The sequence below is a fragment of the Triticum aestivum genome, chromosome 2D, assembly GCF_018294505.1.
Source record: "Triticum aestivum cultivar Chinese Spring chromosome 2D, IWGSC CS RefSeq v2.1, whole genome shotgun sequence".
NCBI lineage: Eukaryota > Viridiplantae > Streptophyta > Magnoliopsida > Poales > Poaceae > Triticum > Triticum aestivum.
The window spans coordinates 380,926,068-380,946,786 of record NC_057799.1 but is presented as its reverse complement, the minus strand read 5'-3'; the positions used below and the strand labels follow the sequence as shown (position 1 = coordinate 380,946,786).

At 48.8% G+C, this 20,719-nt stretch overlaps 1 protein-coding gene and 1 long non-coding RNA gene across 3 annotated transcripts; both read left to right on the top strand.

Annotated features, from left to right (window-relative positions):
- Positions 1-248: 248 nt before the first annotated feature.
- On the top strand, positions 249-2,997 carry LOC123053269 (uncharacterized). 2 transcript variants are annotated; one of them, XR_006425518.1, is made up of 4 exons: positions 249-977; positions 1,159-1,232; positions 1,502-1,991; positions 2,704-2,997. It is a non-coding gene; the product is annotated as an uncharacterized lncRNA (long non-coding RNA). The 2 variants fall into 2 exon arrangements; XR_006425517.1 differs by having other exon boundaries at positions 249-1,052.
- A 2,970-nt stretch (positions 2,998-5,967) lies between these two features.
- Positions 5,968-12,599, top strand: LOC123049377 (uncharacterized). Its single transcript, XM_044472305.1, has 2 exons — positions 5,968-7,218; positions 12,293-12,599. Exons 1-2 carry the CDS (start codon positions 6,016-6,018, stop codon positions 12,413-12,415), a joined length of 1,326 nt encoding a protein of 441 aa, XP_044328240.1. The 5' UTR covers positions 5,968-6,015; the 3' UTR covers positions 12,416-12,599.
- Positions 12,600-20,719: the final 8,120 nt, after the last annotated feature.

Sequence of the window (20,719 nt, the reverse complement as noted above, 5' to 3'; positions counted from 1 at the left end):
ACGGGCCGGCCCGATACTGTCGCGTCCACGCGTGCAATGCCAACGGAATCGCTTAATCTCTACTACTATTAAACAAGCAAACATATTCATCTCTAAGTACACCCAGTCTAGCTTCCACATAACAACATAAAAAAATTACGGCCTTATGATCAGACCCACAAATTTGAATCTAACCGTTCAGATGATCACTAATCCACGTCAAAAGTACGTTTAGCAGTTTGATGGAGCGGACGAAAACTCTGTCACCCGCCTCCGCACTTATCCCGCAACAATCACAATCGATTCCAGAAAAAGACCTACAATTGCAACCCCAATATCCTCCCGGGAGCTCTCCCCGTCGACCGCACAACGCCCTCATCGGCACGCTCTTCGCCGGAGCGGCCCAGAGCGGCGTGCGCTGGAAGCTGGATCCGGGAAGGAGTGCGGCCACAAGCGGGAGACAAGGGGAGGCGCGGTTGTGCTCTCTCTGGTCGCCGGCGCGGCCACCAGAGGGGAGACGGCCAGGGGAAGCGGCGGCCTACGACTCTGTAGGGGATGCAGCGTCTGGCGGGAGGGGGCGCGCAGTAGGGAAGGCAGCGGTCGGATCCAGGCGCGGGTGAGGCCTGAATGCCACACGGGGCCCATGGCGGCCAGATCCGGGCCACGCATGGGAGTCGGTGGTGTCCCGCCGATGCGTAAAGGAAGCACGGGGCGGCGCGTCAGTGTGTCGTCGTGCACAGCACCGTGCGGGGTGAGCGATGGGATGCAAACGACATTGTAGGCGCCGATGCCGCACATGCTTGATTTGCTGCTGCCGCCGCCTCCGCTTGAGGTCTACGGACGCTGTCGACGAGTTATGAGGCGGAACCATCGAGCACCGAGCTGGAAACGACACCATCGAGGATGACAGACCGCCACCGAGGCTGATTGTTGTGGACGCGCCTGCCCACTACAAGTCTCCTATCGCTGTTGTGTTCCGAGCAGCCAGAGAACTACAGGTGCACGACTCCTGCAACCTGGTATTTGAGATGCATTTCCCAATCGTCCTGATTATGGACTTCTGCTCACGTTTGGTATGAATGAATCTCTGAGAATAATGTGGAATCATCTCATCTTCATACTTCTTCCAGCCAAGTAAGCTTACTTATTTTTCTGATCTGTAGTTCATTTTTATTACAGGAGCGATCTGAATTAAAACAAGAATTCTGTGGAGTCTGCTTGAATCAATTGTTCATCTCTACATTAACGAATAGGTATGGAGTTGCTTACTGTTACTTCAAAATAGCAAGACTGTCTGATGCTTGCTACATAGTGATTAGATACCAATAAAAATAATATATATTTCCTTTTAAGAAGTGCTATATACATTTGCTCTCTGAAACTGGAAGTAATGTCATTGTACCGACTTGTCAATAGATGCTGGTTTTTATGTATGCTTCTTTAATAGCAAGAACATAGTTAATTGTGTTCTTCTTTATTTCCATAAGGCGCTGATTGATTGCTATTTCTTCCTATTTTGTAGTGAGATTACCAGAGCATCCTGGGCCTCCGACTTCTTGATATGATCACTGGATTGTTCTTTAATATTTAACAACCAAGACTGTTCTTTCCTGCAAAAAATATATTTTCTGTCATGAACTACTAATGTCACTATGATGTCTCAAAGAGCTTTCTTATAAGTTTGTGGTTATGCACATATACATGATCTGGTAAAGGGGGAGACAATGCAAGTGGCAGAGATAGAAAGGTAGAGGTGGAAGAAGAGGGTGTGGTAGAGGAAGAGAAAGTCATGCCAAACAGAAGTGGCAGGGGTTGAGGAAGGTCAGGTACAAGCTGAAGATTAGGAGGAAGATTTACAACCCAGTGTTGAAGGATGTGTCACATTTTGTTTGGCCGTAGCTACAATCCAAAAGGGAGAAATGCAGAAGAATTTGTTCAGACTTGAAACATGTGTGATCGAGGAGAGAGCAACACCCAGCAGTCTGCACTACACACTTGACATATGTACAAAGGTGAAAATTTGCCCTTTTCTTGGTGCTTGTAATTATTGATGTCTCATGGTTAAGATAATAAGTATGCACTTTGTGATGCTTTTGTTTTGTTATCTCTGATTAGACCTTGTTCTGTGTCCATGTATAGAAGAAAAATATTTTTTGGGGCGTACTATGACATTTCTGTGCCATGGCACATTTGATTTCAGTTTTTTTGGAGCATACAGATGTACACACCATGATAATATGCTTCTAAGCATGTTCAAGAAAATAACACTTATGTTGGATCATGCTGGATTTTACTAACCTCATCGGTAATGCATCTGTGCATGATCATACTTGATTGCATATTCTCATTCAACGGGAATGGGTGCCCTCACAACCAATATATAGTTGTACATCAATGAAACAACTTCATGTTGACTGAAGTACCAATCAGGCATATTGGCTCTTCTGTACGTGTACGTGATCTAGATTATCTTCTGTTGTGAAGCCCGGGAAGGATATAACCAGATAGACCATGTTGAAATTAGGAGTTAATCATGGCTTAGAATTTTTTTAGTTTCATAGACGTGAAAGAGTTGAGTGTTCTTGAGCAGCTTATAAAATGTAGTCCGTGTTTGCTGACATGTTAGCTCCTATTATATTTTTTCGGGTCTCACATAAGAGCTATTCAACTTATAATCCTGAATAGTTGCATGCAATTTTAAGAATGATTAAAAACCTGTTGCAGGATTTATGTGGGCACATGACATACCCGTACATATTGTGAAAGTTTACAAGAGAAGCATGTTGTTCTAAATGAATAGTCGCAAATACGGACCTGGCCATGGAAAGATGAACACTAATTGGCCACAAATGAGCTACATTGTTCAGGTTATGAGTAGTTCTACCTTTATTAGGCTTGCACATCTGGTTTGTCCGTCAGTTAGTTCTCTGACTGGTTTTCATGGTGCACAAACTTGTATCTTACAACTTAGATGAATTATGTCATTTGACCGGCTTATGTGGATTCCACTTATTTCTATGCACACTTGCATATCAAATTTATTTTATTCCCGGTGCCTATTGTAATGTCCGTTTCATAGGAACCAAATAGAAGGAAATAGGATTGGTATTTTTCTGATTGGAAATAGTATACCTTATATTTAGTTAATTTTGGATACAATTATGAAAAATCTTAGATAGATCGTGCTATGAAATTGTTTCTGTGATACAGTATGAACAGTGATGTGTGGCAGACAAACATCTATGGTACAGTGGTTGCCGGCGCTAGCTAAGGGGTGTGGCCATGGTGCATCAATTTCTATAAAAGGTCTATATGATGATAGAATTAGGAACCATATGCTCTTCGTATGAGTTATCAAATTTTTTAGAAGGTTTATATGATGATAGAATTTTTATATTTCATAATAAAATGTATTTTAGTTGAAACGTGCGTGTGTGTGATAAATAGTCCCATAGGAGGTCCCTAATTAGTGGAAGTACTATTTACGGCGTGTGTGTGAACCGATCACGCAAAAAAAGTCCATCCATGCGATTTGGAATCGGTTCAAAATTTTGGATTGGACCTGACTCCGGTCTTGCTAGTAGACCTGGCCATATGGACCTTTTAAGGGTGACCCCCAGGCACAAATTTTTGGCCAGGTACAAGCGAATAAAAGGGTCGGGCTGACCTTCGGCCTGCCTCAGAACAAGGCCGATCCTTAAAGCCAGGCCCTTACGGCCGAACCGACATGACCCTTTTAGCACTGTTTGTCCTTTTTTTTTAGATCTTTTTAGGGCTGTTTTGGCCTTTTTCTGTTAACCTAAAATATCATGCCATTCTATTGTGTATCGGCCTTTTTAGGGCTGTATGGACCTTTTTAACACATGTCATCCCGTAGGCGTGGCATGTCGGCCTGGCCCTTTTACGAAATCATTAATTGAGAAGTACTCATTTAAAACATTATTTTTACCTACCAAGTTGTGACAAGTGGCGCACTGTATGTGCACCACAAGTTTTCTCTTTTTCGTAGATTCGTTTATGAAAATATTTTATCTCTTAAATCATGCGTCCAAATCTCGAGCCATTTTTACCGTTGGATTTCTCACTTAGATCCCATATTGATAAATTTTGACGAACTTTTTTTCCTGAAATAAACCGGACAATAAAAACGAAAGAAAAAACCAAACAAGGAGCACGTTTTCCCCCTTTTCGAAAGCCGTTTCTGAGAGGCACGGTCGTGCCTCTCGTGGAAGAAAATCCGTGCCTCTCGCCGAAGCAAAACCATGCTCTCACGAAAAGAAAAAAAAAAGAAAATGTATTTTTTTCCGTTTTCGAGTGGCACGGCCTTGCCTCTCGCGGAAGCAAAACCATGTCTCTCAAGAATAAAAAAAAGAAATCGCGTTTTTTTTTGTTTCCGAGAGGAACGTCCGTGCCTCTCTCGGAAGCAAAACCGTGCCTCTTACGGAAGAAAAAAAAATAAAGTGCATTTTTTTCATTTCCGAGAGGCACGACCGTGCCTCTGGCAGAAGTAAATCCGTGCCTCTTGTGGAAGCAAAACCATGCCTCTCACGAAGAAAAAAAGAAAAAACAAGTTTTTTCGTGCAATTTTTTTTAATTTTTTTGTCGAAAAGCTAAGACTGATGAAAAATTGAGAAGTTGAAAAAACCCAAGAAAAAATCATCTAAAAAGCCAAAAATGCGTGTGAAAAAAATTAAAAAACAAAATCCGGAGGGAGCGCTCAGAGCGCGACACGTGGCAACGACTGAGTACGCGCAAGTGTCGCGCTCTCAGCCCACCCCATGTGATGGTTGGGGAGGCTTCCGAAAGAGCGCTCATCAACTAGTTGCTCTCGTCCTTTTAGCGAAATCAGTAATTCAGGAGTACTCCTTCCAAAGATCACTCCCACATCCCTAGGTTGTGACAAGTGACGCGCTGTATGTGCACCACTTGTTGCAACCTGGGAGTTTTCCCTTTTTCGTAGATCTGTTTATTTAAAGCTTTTCCTCTTAAACTGTGCGTCCAAATCTCGAACTATTTTCACCGTTGGATTCCTCGCGTTGGGATCTTCAAAACTAAGATCCCATGTTGATAGATTTTGAGAACTTTTTTTTTCACGAAAATATCAGACGAAAAAACGAACCGGGAGTAAGTTTTTTTCTTTCCGTAAGCCGTTTCAGAGAGGCACGGACAGGCCTCTCCGGAAGCAAATCCGTGCCTTTCGTAGGAAGCAAAATCATGGCTCTCACGAGAAAAAAGAAGAGAAAGTACATTTTTTTTCGTTTACGAGAGGCACGGTCGTGCCTCTCGTGAAAGCAAAATTGTGCTTCTCGTGGAAGCAGAAATGTGCCTCTCGAGAAAGGAAAAGAAAGAAAACACGTTTTTTTTCTCGTTTCCGAGTGCCTCTCACGGAAGCAAAACCGTGCCTCTCGCGGAAGAAAAAAACACGTTTTTTGAGAGGCACGATCATGCCTTTCATGAAAGCAAAACCGTGTCTCTCACGGAAGGAAAAAAATAAAAACCTATTTTTTTCATTTCCGAGAGACACAACCGTGCTTCTCGTGAAAGTAAAATTATGGCTCATAAGAAAGCAAAAAAAACATACTTTCGCGTATTTTTTTTCAAACAACTAAGAAAGACCGTGGAAAAACGAAAAGTTAAAAGCAACCATTTTAAAAGCCAAAAATGCATGCAAAAAAAAAAACAAAATCCAAAAGAAGCACCCAGGATGCGACACATGGTGACGGCTGAGAGCGCGCCAAGTAACACGCTCTCAGCTTATCACAAGTGATTGTTGCGGGGCTCTCGAAGGAGCACTCATCAACAAGTTGCTCTCCCCTTTTAGCTTGCGTGGCAGACCGATCCTCGAGCCGGCCCTTTTATAAAGGCTGATATGGGCCGTACCGTGCCAGGCTTTTATCTAGGCGTGCCGGCCCGCCAGGTCTGCTTGTTAGGTAAAGAAACCTACATTGCCTCGTCAAAAAAGAAAAAGGGTAAAGAAACCTACCGATTCAGGAGTCAAACGATCTTCACGTCCATGGCCACACCGCCACAGCCCCCATGGAGTGGATGATGCTCGAGCCCTTCGTGTTCCGCAGGGACGGAGATTCTTCCTTCCCGGACGACCGGACCGCGCCCTTCAGGGCCGAAGGCATCAGCTCCCACGGCGGCCCCTTCACCGTCGCCTTCCGCGTCGTCGCCCCCCCGGCCATCTCCCGCCTCTACCTGCGGTGGTCGGGCGGCCCAAAGGCAGGCTCTTCGTGCGATATTGTGGCGGCGCATCGCAACCTCCTCCTGTTCAGGCTCACCTCCAACCCTGTCAAGGGGAAGGATGAGGAGTCCCTGATTTGGCCGCAGGAGTACTTCATCTGCCAAGGATCTTCGCACCAGCCAACGCTGCAGCTCCACCGGATCCCCATGTTCACCCAGCGCTCTCTGCATCTTCGCTCTGTCGGCATCTTGTCCCGCCCTGAAGGAAAATTCGTCATGGCGCAGCTGCGCCTAAGTGAATCCCGTTTGCCGGCGAAGATGGAAGCCGAACTGTGCGTTCTACGCTCCAACAAGTGGGAGCTGCTTCGGAATCTGCAGATAAAGTACGAAGCCCATGAATTATCCGACTTGATCCATTGGAGAACTGACAGAGTGATCCCTTTCGAAAACTATCTGTGCTGGGTTAGTTACTTCAGTGGAGGCACCCTGTTCTGTGACGTGTCTGAAAAAAAGCCTAAAATCTCCTACCATCGGCTGCCTATTCATGACCGATGTCGCGGTGCAGATCTACACCGGTTGCGTGATATGAACTGCTCTTTGTGCACCACCGATTCCGGCAGTAAGCTCATGTTCGTTAGTGTTGCCCCGGAGGATCATGAGATAGTTGGCCCAATGCTTCCTGGTACGGATTTTGTTGTAACCTGCCATACTTTGAGGACACAAGACATGGTGTGGGAAGAGACGTTCGTCATCACATCTCATGAAATATGGGGTTCCAATGCCTCTCTCTCATACAATGCTCTGATGTTTCCTCTTGTGAGTGTGGCCAAGTCAAATGAGCTATACTTTCTATTGCCTGAGAAAGGGGAGCGTGCAATTGACAAGGTTTCGGCGATTGGTGTTGATACTATTACCATGCATACGGAGATTCATCAGTACATTAAAGGAGAGGAAGACCTCGGGGGTGAAGATGATGACATGGTTAGGCAAAAGTCCCATCTTCTCCATCCCTTTATTCCCTCCGAGTTCCCAAAGTTTTTCTGGCCTCACCAGGTATTTGCATCGCACGTATCTATTTATTTTCCCTATCATTCAGATTTCAGAACATAGTAGTATGTGGTAGCTGTTACTTCCTCTATAAACTAATATAAGGTCTTTTAGATCACTAGTGATTTAAAAGATCTTATATTAGTTTACAGAGGGAGTACTTTTTTTGCTCTCTGTACTAAGCTTCTCAATACTGGAGGACTCGACTTCCTTTGTTGGTTCCTGTTTTCAACCTGGTTCAGTTAGATCTTGTAAGTTGAAGTGAAGTTGCCTTACATACCACGTTCTATATTTAAATTGATATGAATGAAATCAAACTTATGATGGTAGTGGTAGTGATCACCAAGGTATTGGATAAACGAATCTTTTGGTCAACTGTTACTCCCTCAAGTGTCGTGGTTTTAGTCCAAAAAAATCAACTAAAACCACGACACTTATGTTGGAACGGAGGGAATAATTCTGATGAAAATACCATCAAATTCATGCTGGAGGACTCAAATTTGATGAAAACCACGACACAAATATGAGCTTCTCCGTACTGGAGGACTCAAATTTCTTTGTTGGGTCCTGTTTCCAACCTGCTTCAGTTAGACCTTTTAAGTTGAAGTGAAGTTACCTTACATACCATGTGCTGCATTAAAATTGCTATAAGTAAATCAAGCTTATGAATTATGATGGTGACCCTCCCGCCTCCCTCTGCACCTCGGGGTCAGTCCTGCCTCTCGCGCTCCTCGACGCGCGGGCCTCATCTCCACCTCCCGTGACGCCTCCGGCTCCTCCTTCCGTGGTCCTGCCTTCGCCGCTGCCCGGTCTGCTGGTGGCTCCCCTGCTCACCTCCGAGCCGTTGCCGTCGGTCTCCACGGACGCACCGCTGGGGGCGGCCTCCCCGCCGGCCTCGCCTCGGCGTGCCTCCTCTCCCACCCCCAGTCGATGGGTGGGTGCGTGCTGGACGCTGCCTTGGCGACTCCGCTGGCCGCTCCGCCTCTCCCGCCTCGCTCCTCGACCTACGCCAGGCAGGGCCGCTCGACGTCGACGCCTGTGACGTCGTCTCGGCGCAGCGCCCGCATCGACGCCTCGCGACCCGCGGGCTCCCCGGCCCTGCCCATCTCCGAGCGGGCTGAGCTCCGCGCCGCGGCGCGCAACCTCGAGCCAGGTACTCCAGTCATACCCGCCAGTTCTGCTACATGTTCGTTCTCTGCTTTGGAGTCTATTCCTCTCGGGCATCTCGCCCAAGTCGCGGCAGATTCCGATATAGTCTTTAGGGGGGAGGTCGATCCCCCCTTAGTCCAAATCGCGCAATCCAGGCGCGGGAGGTCCTCGATGGGCGGTTGGCCGAAACCCGTGCCCGCTTAGCTACTCCCGCCTCGGTGGCGGGCGGCCCCACCTCCCAGCCGTCCGGCCAGGCCGCGCCCGCTCCCCTGGAGATCCGCGGCCGCACCCGGTCTCGCACCGCCGCTCTCCGCGCCCAAAGCGCCTCCCGTGTCCTGGGTCAAGCAGCCCCCCCATGGTGGTTTAATGCGGACCCTTTTTGGAACATCCGCGGTTTTGGCAAGGATGGCCGACGCCGCCAGCTCATCGAGTACATGCGCGATGAGCGGATCGACATTGTAGCAATTCAAGAGACCATGCGAACTGAGTTCGCCTTGTCCGAGCTTGACCGTCTTAGTCCCCACCTGTTTGCCTGGCATTGGCTCCCTTCTAGTGGGATCGCCGGGCACTCTGGTGGCATCCTGTTAGGTGTCAAGGATGCCACCTTTGAGGTGGGTAGCATGGACCGGGGGGAGTTCTTTGTTAGCATGGAGCTTTTCGAGAGGGCGCTGAACTTCAAATGGGAGATCATCATAGTCTATGGCCCTGCCGACCACCGTCGTTCAGCGACATTCCTTGATGAGCTCAAGAATAAGGTGTCTGCCGCCCGCTTCCCGGTCGTCGTGGGCGGCGACTTCAACCTCCTCCGATTTGCGGAGGACAAAAACAACGACCTAGTGAACTTCCCGCGGATGCAGATGTTCAATGACTGCATTGCTGACCTCAGTCTGCGGGAATTAGATAGGATTGGTGCCAGATTCACCTGGACCAATCGCCAGGCCGACCCGACCCGCTCCGTCCTGGACCGCGTCTTGGTCTCGCCTGAGTGGGAGTTGCGGTGTCCCCTTGCCTCCCTCCATGCCATTACTCGTATTGGCTCGGACCACGTTCCCCTGCTGCTCTCTTCTCAGGACGAACGCCCTCCCGTCGCCCCTAGGTTCCGCTTCGAGACGTTCTGGCTTAACCAGAACGGCTTCTCGGAGGCCGTCTGTGCCCGTTGGCTGGAGGCCCGCAGCTCTCCTCACAGGTCCATTTCTGCGGTGGATGATTGGCATTTCTGCGCCAAGCGCTCCCTCCAATTCATGAAGGGTTGGGGTGCCAACTTGGGGCGGGATCTCCGGGACCGCAAGCAGGCCCTCCTCGCCTCTATCCAGGCGCTTGACCTCCGGGCTGACTCAATCGGCCTATCCGCTGATGAGTGGATGCAGCGGTACGACCTGGAGGACCAGCTCACGGTCATCTATACGGACGAGGAGGCTTACTGGCGACTCAGGGGGACCCAAAAGTGGGTTCTCAAGGGGGATGCTAACACCGCATACTTCCAGGCCATCGCCAATGGTCGTCATCGTCGCAATACCATCCCACTTCTGTGGGATGGCGAGACCCTCCTGCAGCGCCCGGCCGAGCTTCGCGCTCATGTAGACGGCTTTTATAATGCCCTTTTTACGGCTCCCCCGCGTGGGGGCTTGCCTCTTGCTCCCACCTTCTGGGTGGGCACCCAATGTGTGTCGGACGCGGAGAATGCAGCCCTCACGGCTCCATTCTCGGAGGAGGAAGTTTGGCTTGCGATTATGGGCATGAACCCGTCGTCCGCCCCGGGGCCTGATGGCTTGCCAGTTAAGTTCTTTCAGACCTTCTGGCACGCTATCAAACCGGAGGTCATGGCTCTCTTTGAGGAGTTCTATGTGGGCACCATTGACCTCCACCGCCTTAATTACAGGATCATTACCTTGATCCCCAAGGTCCCGGACGCCTCCGACATTCGCCAGTTCCGCCCCATTACGGTGATCAATGTGATCTTCCGCATCCTTGCAAAGGGTACGACAATAGGGTGGCCCCTTTGGCTGACCGCATCACCCATCCGGACCAATCCGCCTTCATACAGGGTCGCTATATCCTTGATGGAGTCTTGGTCTTCCACGAAGTCCTTCACGAGGTCAAATCCAAAAACCTCAAAGCAGTGTTCCTGAAGATTGACTTCCATAAGGCATACGACACGGTTAGCTGGCCCTTCCTTCGGGAAGTATTGCTTCGGAAAGGCTTTGACGATCGTTGGGTCTGCCGGGTCATGCAGTTGGTGTCGTCGGGCCACACCACGGTGAACATCAATGGAGAGATCGGCCCATACTTCCCCACCTTTTGTGGGGTCAGACAGGGTGACCCCTTCTCTCCGTTCCTGTTCAACATGGTGGTCGATGCCTTGGCATCTATCCTGGATAAAGCCAAGGCCGCCGGCCACATCCTCGGCATCACCCCGCACCTAGTGGAGGGAGGGGGTGTCTCCCTCCTCCAATATGCCGATGACACCATCATTATGATGCAGGGTTCAGAGGCTGAGATCGCGAACATCAAATTTCTCCTACTCTGCTTCCAACATCTATCGGGCCTCAAAATTAACTTCGCTAAAAGCGAGGTGATGGTGTTGGGCTATTCCCCCTCTGAGAGCCAGAGTATCGCTAACCGCTTGAACTATCGGCTGGGGTCCTTCCCCACTACTTATCTGGGGATCCCCATTAGTGACTCGCGCCTAACTGTGGCCGACCTGCGTCCCTCAGTCCACAAGCTGCAGCACCGCATCGAGCCGTGGCAGGGCAGGTGGCTCTCTAAGGCAGCCCGCACGATCCTCATCAACTCGTCCCTCTCCAGTCTTCTCCTATTCATCATGAGCTTCTACAGCCTCCCCGAAATGCTCCACGACGAGATTGGCTCGGTCCAAGCTCGGTTCTTCTGGGCTGGCGAGGGCGATAAGCAGAAATACCACATGGTCCGCTGGACTGACATCTGCAAGCCCCGGGACCAGGGTGGTCTCGGCATCATGTCCTCCAAACGCATGAACCTGGCCCTCCTCACTCGTTGGCTGTGGTGCATTGCAAACGGCGATGGTGGCTTGTGGCTACAGATCATCCGCCGCAAATACCTGCGCGACCAGCCCCTCGCTTTCTGCGTTAGGACGGGCGATTCCCAGTTTTGGCAGTCTGTCGTTCAGCTCCTCCCGCTCCTTCGCATTGGGACCTCCATCGCGGTTGGCACTGGATCGGCCACGCTATTTTGGTTCGACCGCTGGGCCGGTGATCTCCCTTTCGCGGCCCGGTTCCCTGACCTCTTTTCCATAGCGGTTGAACCTAGGATCTCCGTCGAGTCGGCCCTTATTGACTTAGGGCGTCTCGCGTTCCGGAGGCCATTTGGGCCGCCGGAGGTTGCCGCTTGGCATGAGCTCCTTGATTCAGTGGCTCTCCATGAGCCGGACTTGTCGCAGCACCACGACGACCGCCTGTCCTGGCATCTCGAGCCATCTGGCCGCTTCTCCACGAAGTCTCTTTACCGCACCATCGCGCCCTCTCCCGGATCGGGCGTCCTCGACTCTATATGGTCTATCCGCGTGCCCCTCAAAATTAGAATCTTCATGTGGCAATGGATCCGTGGCCGGCTCCCCTCGGGCGTGGAGGTCCTGAAGCGCCAGGGTCCCGGTGATGGTATCTGCCCCCTATGTGGGACGGCGGAAACCTCGAATCACATCTTCTTCTCGTGCGTGTCCGCCCAGTTTCTTTGGGGCTGCCTCCGAGAGGTCATCGGTGGCAACTAGTGTCACACTAACTTCCCTGATCTCCTCCCTGAGGTTCAGTCCTCCCCCTTGACAGGCTGCCACATTAAGTGGTTGCTCATTGGGGTGCTCGCCTGGACGCTGTGGACCGTACGAAATAAGCTTGTCATTCAACGGGTCCCCCTTCGACGTGCTACTGACGCTGTGTTCAAAATGTGTGGCTTCTTGCAGCTTTGGCGGCCGCTTAGCCGTCACCAGGATCGCGATGCCATCACCTCCATCATCGCCGGCCTTCGCTCGATGGCTCTCCGCTTCGCACCGCCGCTCCCTCCGCCACCTCCCGAGCCGGATTAGATCCTTTGTTGCTGTTTCGAACGCTGCGGTTGTCCCGCCTCCTTTGTTTATTTCCAGGGCTTGTTGAGTTGTGCCCTCAGCAGAACCCCTTGTACTTTGTGTTGTGGTACTCTGTGTGTGTGTGGGTGAACCTTGTTGTATTGTGTGGCTCTGGTGGTTTGCTTTATCTATAAAGCGGGGCGAAAGCCTTTTTCGGTAATTATGATGGTAATGGTAAAGTGATCACCAATGTGTTGGATAGACGAATCTTTTGGTTAACTGTTCACTCTGATGACAATACCCAAATCAACAATGTGCTATTATATTTAGGATGGTTCCTTTCATGTCCCTTCAAAACTCCAGCCTTTACGGTGGGTATTCTGGAATAACACAAATGGTGCAAAATCAAGTTTATGGCAACATCTCCAATTAGCTGAGGGTAGTTTCTGAATAGAATGTCGTTGTTTCCTACCTCCATATGTCATTCCAGAGTAAGGTTGTTTTACCATCTCCAATTTGGCAAGATGCAACCTCTGCCAGACAATCTATCCACCCGAAGGACCCTTTTGCTGTAGTTGTCGGTGGGGTAGTGTGCCTGCCATCACCAACTTTTTTAGTATGACTAGAAGTTCATCTCAATATAAGGAGCAAAATATATTCTCTTAATTTCTTGTGCTTATATTTGTTTTTTATCTCATGGCTCAAGTTAAGGTGTGTTGAAGACTACCAAGACGAACTGACAAAATCAAGCAACCAGGACTCTGTTGGCTGTTGCTGTGTGTGACGCCCGGATAATCATGCTACAGCAGTCTCATGCCTAATGATGCCATGTCATCATATTTAAGTTGCTAATCCTTACTTTGTTTCAAACCAAACTTCAAATTCAAATTTGAATTGCATGTCAAATATTTGCTTCTTCTTTCATGCAATCAAAATAGTTCACAATATGAAAAATATTCTCGAAGTATTTTTCATGCTAAAACCAAAATCTTTGGAGTTCCCAACTGGCCTCTGGAAATTAATTAGTGTTCCAGCAGCATTTAAATATGCCTTTCCCAATTTCCAAAATTCCTAGACAATTCCTCTTGCCTCCAAACTATTTGTGGCAATACCTAAAAATGTGGAGGAATAAATGGGCCAAGTCCCATATTTTTCCTAAATCCTTTGGATGCTCAAATAGATCATTCCTCTCTCTATTTTAATTTAAAAAAAGAGAGTAAGAGCACAGGCCACTGTGCACTGGGCCAAGTGCACAGTGCCTGGCCCGAGCCTCGGCCCACTCCAGCTGGTCCGGCCCAGCCCCTCCCCGGGTCGCCTTCCCCCCCTGTTCCTCCGACCGGGGTCGCAACAGGGGCGAGCCCCGCCGGACCGCCTCGACGGCGACTACCCGGAGAGGATAAGGTCGACCCCTCCCCACGTCGCCTCGGCCTCCTCCCCACCTACCTCCACTCCCCTCTCTCGCCTCCCAGATCCACACGCTCCTCCCCCTCTTTGTCTCGCTCGCCCGCCGTCTGGCACCACCGCGGCGAGCGCCGCCCCCTCTTCCCTCCGACGTGCCCTTCCGCTTCACCGGCCTCCGCTGCATCTTCTCCGACAGCACGCTCGAGCGGGACGCCCCCGCGGCGCCGTCCCCGCCACCGGCTTCTTCCTCGGCTCCGACACACTCCGTCGACGAATCCGGCCACCTCGAGCCTCCATCCCCTACGGCCCCACGGTGAGCTCCCGCGCGTAACCCCTCACCCCCCCGTCCGTTTCCATGCGTGTAACCGCCATCGCCATAGCTCTCGTAGGCCACCGCCGCCCTGCTGCGTCACCGCCGTGGCCACCGCTGCCATGGCCCCCGTCCGAGCCCTCCGTCGTGCTCCTGGTGTTCCCAGGAGCCCGGCGAGCCCTTCCTCTCGCCCTCTCATGCCCCCTAGCCCATTCCCGACGTGGCCCCGAACGCCGCCGCCGCCCATGCTCGCCGCCGATGGTTATTCCGGCCGTCCCCGGGCGAGCCACCACCACCACCCGACACGGCGTCGTGCGCGTGTTCGAACGGTGCCTACCGCACGCGAAACGGCCGCCCCTAGCACGTTTCCGACGAGGCCCGAGCGGCTCCGCCGCGTTCTAGCGTCGCTGGCGGCGAGACGCCGGCCGCCACCGACGTAGCTGGGCGGGCCCCACCCCTGGCTCACTGCCAGTGGGCCTTAGGGGCCCCGTTGACTGGGTTGACCAAGTCAACACACTGACATGGCAATACAGTGCCAATGACGAGCCGGCCCCACCGCTTAAATAATTAATTAAAATGGTATTATAATTAAAAGTAATTAGTTTAGCTAACCAGCCACTAACATGTCGGGCCCAGCAGCTAATTAACCTCAGTTTAGTTTAAAATAAGCTCTGTTAAGTAACAGAGGCTGACAGGTGGGACCCACTGGTCAGTTTGACCTGGTCAGCCGTCCTGTTGACTGCTGACGTCACAGTGATGTCATGCTGACGTAGTATTTCTTTTCTGATAATTTATTTAATTCCAGAAAATGTTTAAACCTTTAGAAATTCATAGAAAATAAACCGTAACTCCGATGAAAATGTTTTCTATATGAAAGTTGCTCAGAAAAATCCAACGAATCCGAATACGCGGTCCGTTCATCTGTCACATGCCCTTAGCATGCTGAACATGGAACATTCCCCCTCCGGTTCATCTGTCCGAAAACGCGAAACACCGGGAATACTTTCCCGGATGTTTTCCCCCTTCGCCGGTATCACCTACTACCGCGATTGGGCACACCTAGCATCACGCTTTGTCATGTCATGCATCGTTATGCATCTGTTTGCATTGTATTCATTGTTTCTTCCCCCTCTTCTCTCCGGTAGACTACGAGACCGACGCCGCTGCTGGTGCCTCGACCGACTACGCTGTTGACGACCCCTCCTTCTTGCCAGAGCAATCAGGCAAGCCCCCCCCCCTTGATCACAAGATATCGCCTATTCTTCTCTATACTGCTTGCATTAGAGTAGTGTAGCATGTTACTGCTTTTTGTTAATCCTATCCTGATGCATAGCCTATCCTTGCTACTACTGTTGTTATCTTTACCTGCAATCCTACATGCTTAGTATAGGATGCTAGTTTTCCATCAGTGGCCCTACATTCTTGTCCGTATGCTGTGCTATACTATCGGGCCATGATCACTTGGGCGGTGATCACGAGTATATACTTATATACTCTATACATGACACCTGTGGTGACTAAAGTCGGGTCGGCTCGTAGGAGTACCCGCGAGTGGATCTTGTGGCGGAGCGACAGGGCAGGTTGAGACCACCTAGGCGAGAGGTGGGCCTGGCCCTGGACGGCGTCCGCGCTTACTTCAAAATAACATGCTTAACGAGTTCTTGGTATTTGATCTGAGTCTGGCCATTTGGTCTATACGCACTAACCAACTACGTGGAAAAGTTATGGGCACTCGACGTCGTGGTATCAGCTGAAGCCTTCGTGACGTCAGCGACTGAGCGGCGCGCGCTGGATTGGACTGGAACGCCACTAGGCTAGGTCTGCTTCCGGTCGCGTACGCAATGTGCATGTGTGCAATGGGCGATGGGCCCAGACCCCTGCGCGCATAGGATTTAGACCGGCGTGCTGACCTCTCTGTTGTGCCTAGGTGGGGTTGCGACGTGTTGATCTTCCGCGGCCGGGCATGACCCAGAAAAGTGTGTCCGGCCAAATGGGATCGAGCGTGTTGGGTTATGTGGTGCACCCCTGCAGGGAAGTTTATCTATTCGAATAGCCGTGTCCCTGGGTAAAAGGACGACCCAGAGTTGTACCTTGACCTTATGACAACTAGAACCGGATACTTAATAAAACACACCCTTCCAAGTGCCAGATACAGCCCGGTGATCGCTCTCTAACAGGGCGACGAGGAGGGGATCGCCGGGTAGGATTATGCTATGCGATGCTACTTGGAGGACTACAATCTACTCTCTTCTACATGCTGCAAGATGAAGGCTGCCAGAAGTGTAGTCTTCGACAGGATTAGCTATCCCCCTCTTATTCTAGCATTCTGCAGTTCAGTCCGCCGATATGGCCCTTTACACATATATCCATGCATATGTAGTGTAGCTCCTTGCTTGCGAGTACTTTGGATGAGTACTCACGGTTGCTTTTCTCCCTCTTTCCCCCTTTCCTTTCTACCTGGTTGTCGCAACCAGATGTTGGAGCCCAGGAGCCAGACGCCACCGTCGACGACGACTCCTACTACACTGGAGGTGCCTACTACTACGTGCAGCCCGCTGACGACGACCAGGAGTAGTTAGGAGGATCCCAGGCAGGAGGCCTGCGCCTCTTTCGATCTGTATCCCAGTTTGTGCTAGCCTTCTTAAGGCAAACTTGTTTAACTTATGTCTGTACTCAGATATTGTTGCTTCCGCTGACTCGTCTATGATCGAGCACTTGTATTCGAGCCCTCGAGGCCCCTGGCTTGTATTATGATGCTTGTATGACTTATTTGTGTTTTAGAGTTGTGTTGTGATATCTTCCCGTGAGTCCCTGATCTTGATCGTACACGTTATTGTACGATTGAATCGGGGGCGTCACAAGTTGGTATCAGAGCCAACTGCCTGTAGGAATCCCCTTTCCAACTCCTTGGTCGAAGTCGGGTCTAGACATTCCAAAACTTTTACTAACATGGCTGTGCGGCTTACGGGCCCACGTCGCCATTGGGTGGTATTAGGATCTTTTATTTCTCGACCTATACTCTGGGACTCTAACCTCTCTTCTATTCGGGTTAAATGATTTTACTAAATCTAACTCTAGGTTCTCGTAACTACTTTCTCCCGGAGAGCCCCTTATTACAGATGATCGCCTGCTGCCCCAGGAGATTCCGAAGATACTCTACGATGTTCTCTCGACACTTTGTGCCATCGTTTTAGCAATTCCCTTCCATCGATAAACCCGATGGATAACCATGTACACTTGTCATTCATACAATCATTCCCCGTTGATCTTGTTATTACAAGATACCCCGGCATTCTCTCTATTGCTCCGAGAATCCTTTGTGCCTACTGCCTTACAGTTCCTTGTTGCCTGAATACACCTACAAATTAATCCTCACACTTATCGAGGATTTGTTTCTCCCTAGTTGTTCAGGTGTTTCACAAACTTCTTCGAAATGTTATCCGATCTTTTGAGAATCCTCTACAGCCTATGGCTCTTGAAATTCTTGTCTGCATGCATTATGGTTAATTCCAAATGCCTAGCATTATTCATTGACATCCTTTGTCACTATCATTTTGAGACCGTTGATTCAATATGATGCGGATGCTCGCAATCATCAGTCGCAATTAGAATTCCTCCTTCCGGCTCAGACGTCATTTTTGAACATGAGCTGGTTCTCGACCAATCTATTTGTCGTTGATTGTACCCTAAGCCTACTCAACTTATCCATCCTTAATCAGAGTGTTTGCCTCTGATCCTTGATTTGGAAATTATGATTCTTTGCCTTTGAACTTTGAATTAGTCAATTGTTTCTGCATTGATTCTTCCTCTGGTTGTGCGCCGATGCACACATGAGCTCCGTTATGGACCATCGGGTCATTTGTTGAATTATCATCCGACAGTGTCCTTCGTATCCAAAAATCTCAAGAAGTTCTTTCCCTGATACATAATGCCATTAATAAATCATATTCTCTGTTTTGGCCAACCATGCTCTGCTCTCGAGCTGGTGATGTTTACTATGAAGTTTGTGGTATATGTTCCTAAGATGCCCCGATGGGTTGAACCAACGCCTTCCCTAATTTGTGTGAACCCGAAAGATTTCGTGGGTCATACTTATCTGGTATTGCACCAGGTAAAACTTTCCACAACTAATGTCATTTTCGAAATACGAGAGGTCAATGTAAGGTTATGCATTGAGGAAGCGGGAGTCGACCTTGAACCTTTGTGTTCATGCCCATGGAAATGATGTAGAGCTTATCATGGTAGCTTCTCGTAACAATAATTATTCACTTGGCATAATTTGATCTTGTATCTATGATTTTGTCCTTTACAATCGTGGTTCCGACCGTGATTGTTCTTCTTTGATCCCATTCTCGGACAAGTTAAAAGTACTTTCCTTCTGCAGATCATTATGTCTGCTCAACCTCTAATTTGATCTACCTTCGAGTATTACCCCTGGTATCTCGAGGATGTCAACCCATTACACTACATCTTATGAATTTCTGATGAAGTATTGCCTTTCCCTGTCAGTCACCCCACAAGTTCTAGGTTGTCGTCAACCGAGAACACCGAATTGTGAATCAAATCAACACTGTGATTCAGTACTTCCGGTACTTTGTTGTTGAGAAGTTAATACTCCATCACGTCATTCCTAGCCTGATCGGCTACATCATTATCATGCTAATTTTAACCGTGCTACTTGATCCTTCTTCCCGGAGCACAATTTTCGACGATGAGCTAAGCTTACGTCGACTTTCCTCGTCATATCATTTCGCCTTGAACAACAAGCTTGATTCCGAGTTTGTGTCGTATCTGTGGTTTCAATAACTTTTCGCTCCATCCTTCCTTTTGCTTGATGTCGTCGATGAGCGATTATATCTTCATGAAACCTCTCGACAAATGTGTCATGATCATCATCAACATTCCGAGCTCCTTAAGGATATCAATTGAATTCATGATGAGAAATACCATCCTTGCCCTCGATGATTTGTGTTATCATCGACCACTCGATTGCCTTCCGTTCAACACAAACTTGTTCGTGATTTGTGTTATACCTTGAGATCCTTGCTATCCAGCATTTGTTCTTCTTTACCTTGGAGTATTACCACCTTTTATGTCAAGAATGTCGTGGGAATTTTACCACCTCTTGAGAATTCTTGATACAAGTGATACTTCTCACCATCACCATTCCTTCTTGGTCCCCGTGTTGTTTCCAACCGAAGAAAAACCGACAGTTGAACTTGGATGTATGATTTTAAAACTTCTAGCGACCCTATTGCTTTGAAGTTAATGGTCGACATTTCATTCTTAGACCATTGGTTATCGAATCACCATTCTAAACATTGATCATGCTACATAGGCCCATAGTTTGGGTGCACCTTTTCAACCAATGTTTAATTGTGTATGGTTTCCCCGAGCATACATCATTATATCATTTGATCTAACAAATTTTATCTCCTTGTTCGAATACTGGTGGGAATCCATCTTTTGGAAATATCGATTCATTGCCGCTGAGTTCATCAGCCACCTCCTCATCCTCTCCTTGGTTTAATGATGAACTCATGATTCGGAATTTGCTTCCATAGTTCATTTCCCGAGAATCTTACAATGTCATCTCGTCAATTTGTGTTGCACCTTTTCTTCTCAGACATCCTGAGTCTGAGGTATCCTGACACCAATCAGATCTGAATCTCGGTCAGATATGATGGTTGGGACATATTTCCAAGAGTTATAACATTGGTCCTTATATATCGGTAAGGTGGTGTCATGCCTAGTACACCTGGCCGGAGGACCCTATTGTTATAGTTCCCTTCTTAACAAGGTTATTGATTCTTCCATGAGGAAATCGTAAGACTTATTCTATAAGTTGTTCCTGATGGATCCTTTGTGTATCCAAAGTCCGACCTTTGCTTGAAGACCATGTCAATACTATCTCGAAGCATGTCTGTGGTACTCCGATTTTCAATAAGAACATTTGAACCACAATGCTAAATTTTTCTTTATCAATTATCCAAACACCGTTGTATGGGTAATGTCATGAAATTTCCCTCCCCTTACCTAAAGGATTTTCTACATTATATCCTGTCGTGGATATCATGTTCTGCTTGTCCTTGGAAAGGATATACCCCTGAAGGGCATGTTTAAACACATTTTCCTTTCCATTGTTCTGTTTAATTTGATAATCATATTTTCCTTTTCATTGTTTGGTTTAACCTTTCTTGTGGTCTATATGGTCTAAGCAGTAATATTCTCCTGCTTATGTAAACACCTCGGTGTACAATTCTGTCAGCAAGCCCCTGTTACTATTGTTGATGACATTTCGGTAGCCACCGATGGATGAGAACTTTGCCTATTGGTCCGCCTCATCTTAACGAGCAGGAAAATGGTTCTCTTCGTCCCTCGCCCTTGGTACCAACGTTATTGCCAACATAATTGACAGACTATATATTCTCTGACCTGCCTTGTTTCATGACCGTGCAAAGTGATTAGCACCTTCCTGCTGTTAACCCACATGGTGGGCCCATAACCCACAGTTCCACATGATCGAAACCTGACTCTCTTGTACATTCCTGTTCTCCAAAATTGTTCCTTGCACTTGGCTTCGTATGCACATCACGAGCCACCTTCCTAGTGGC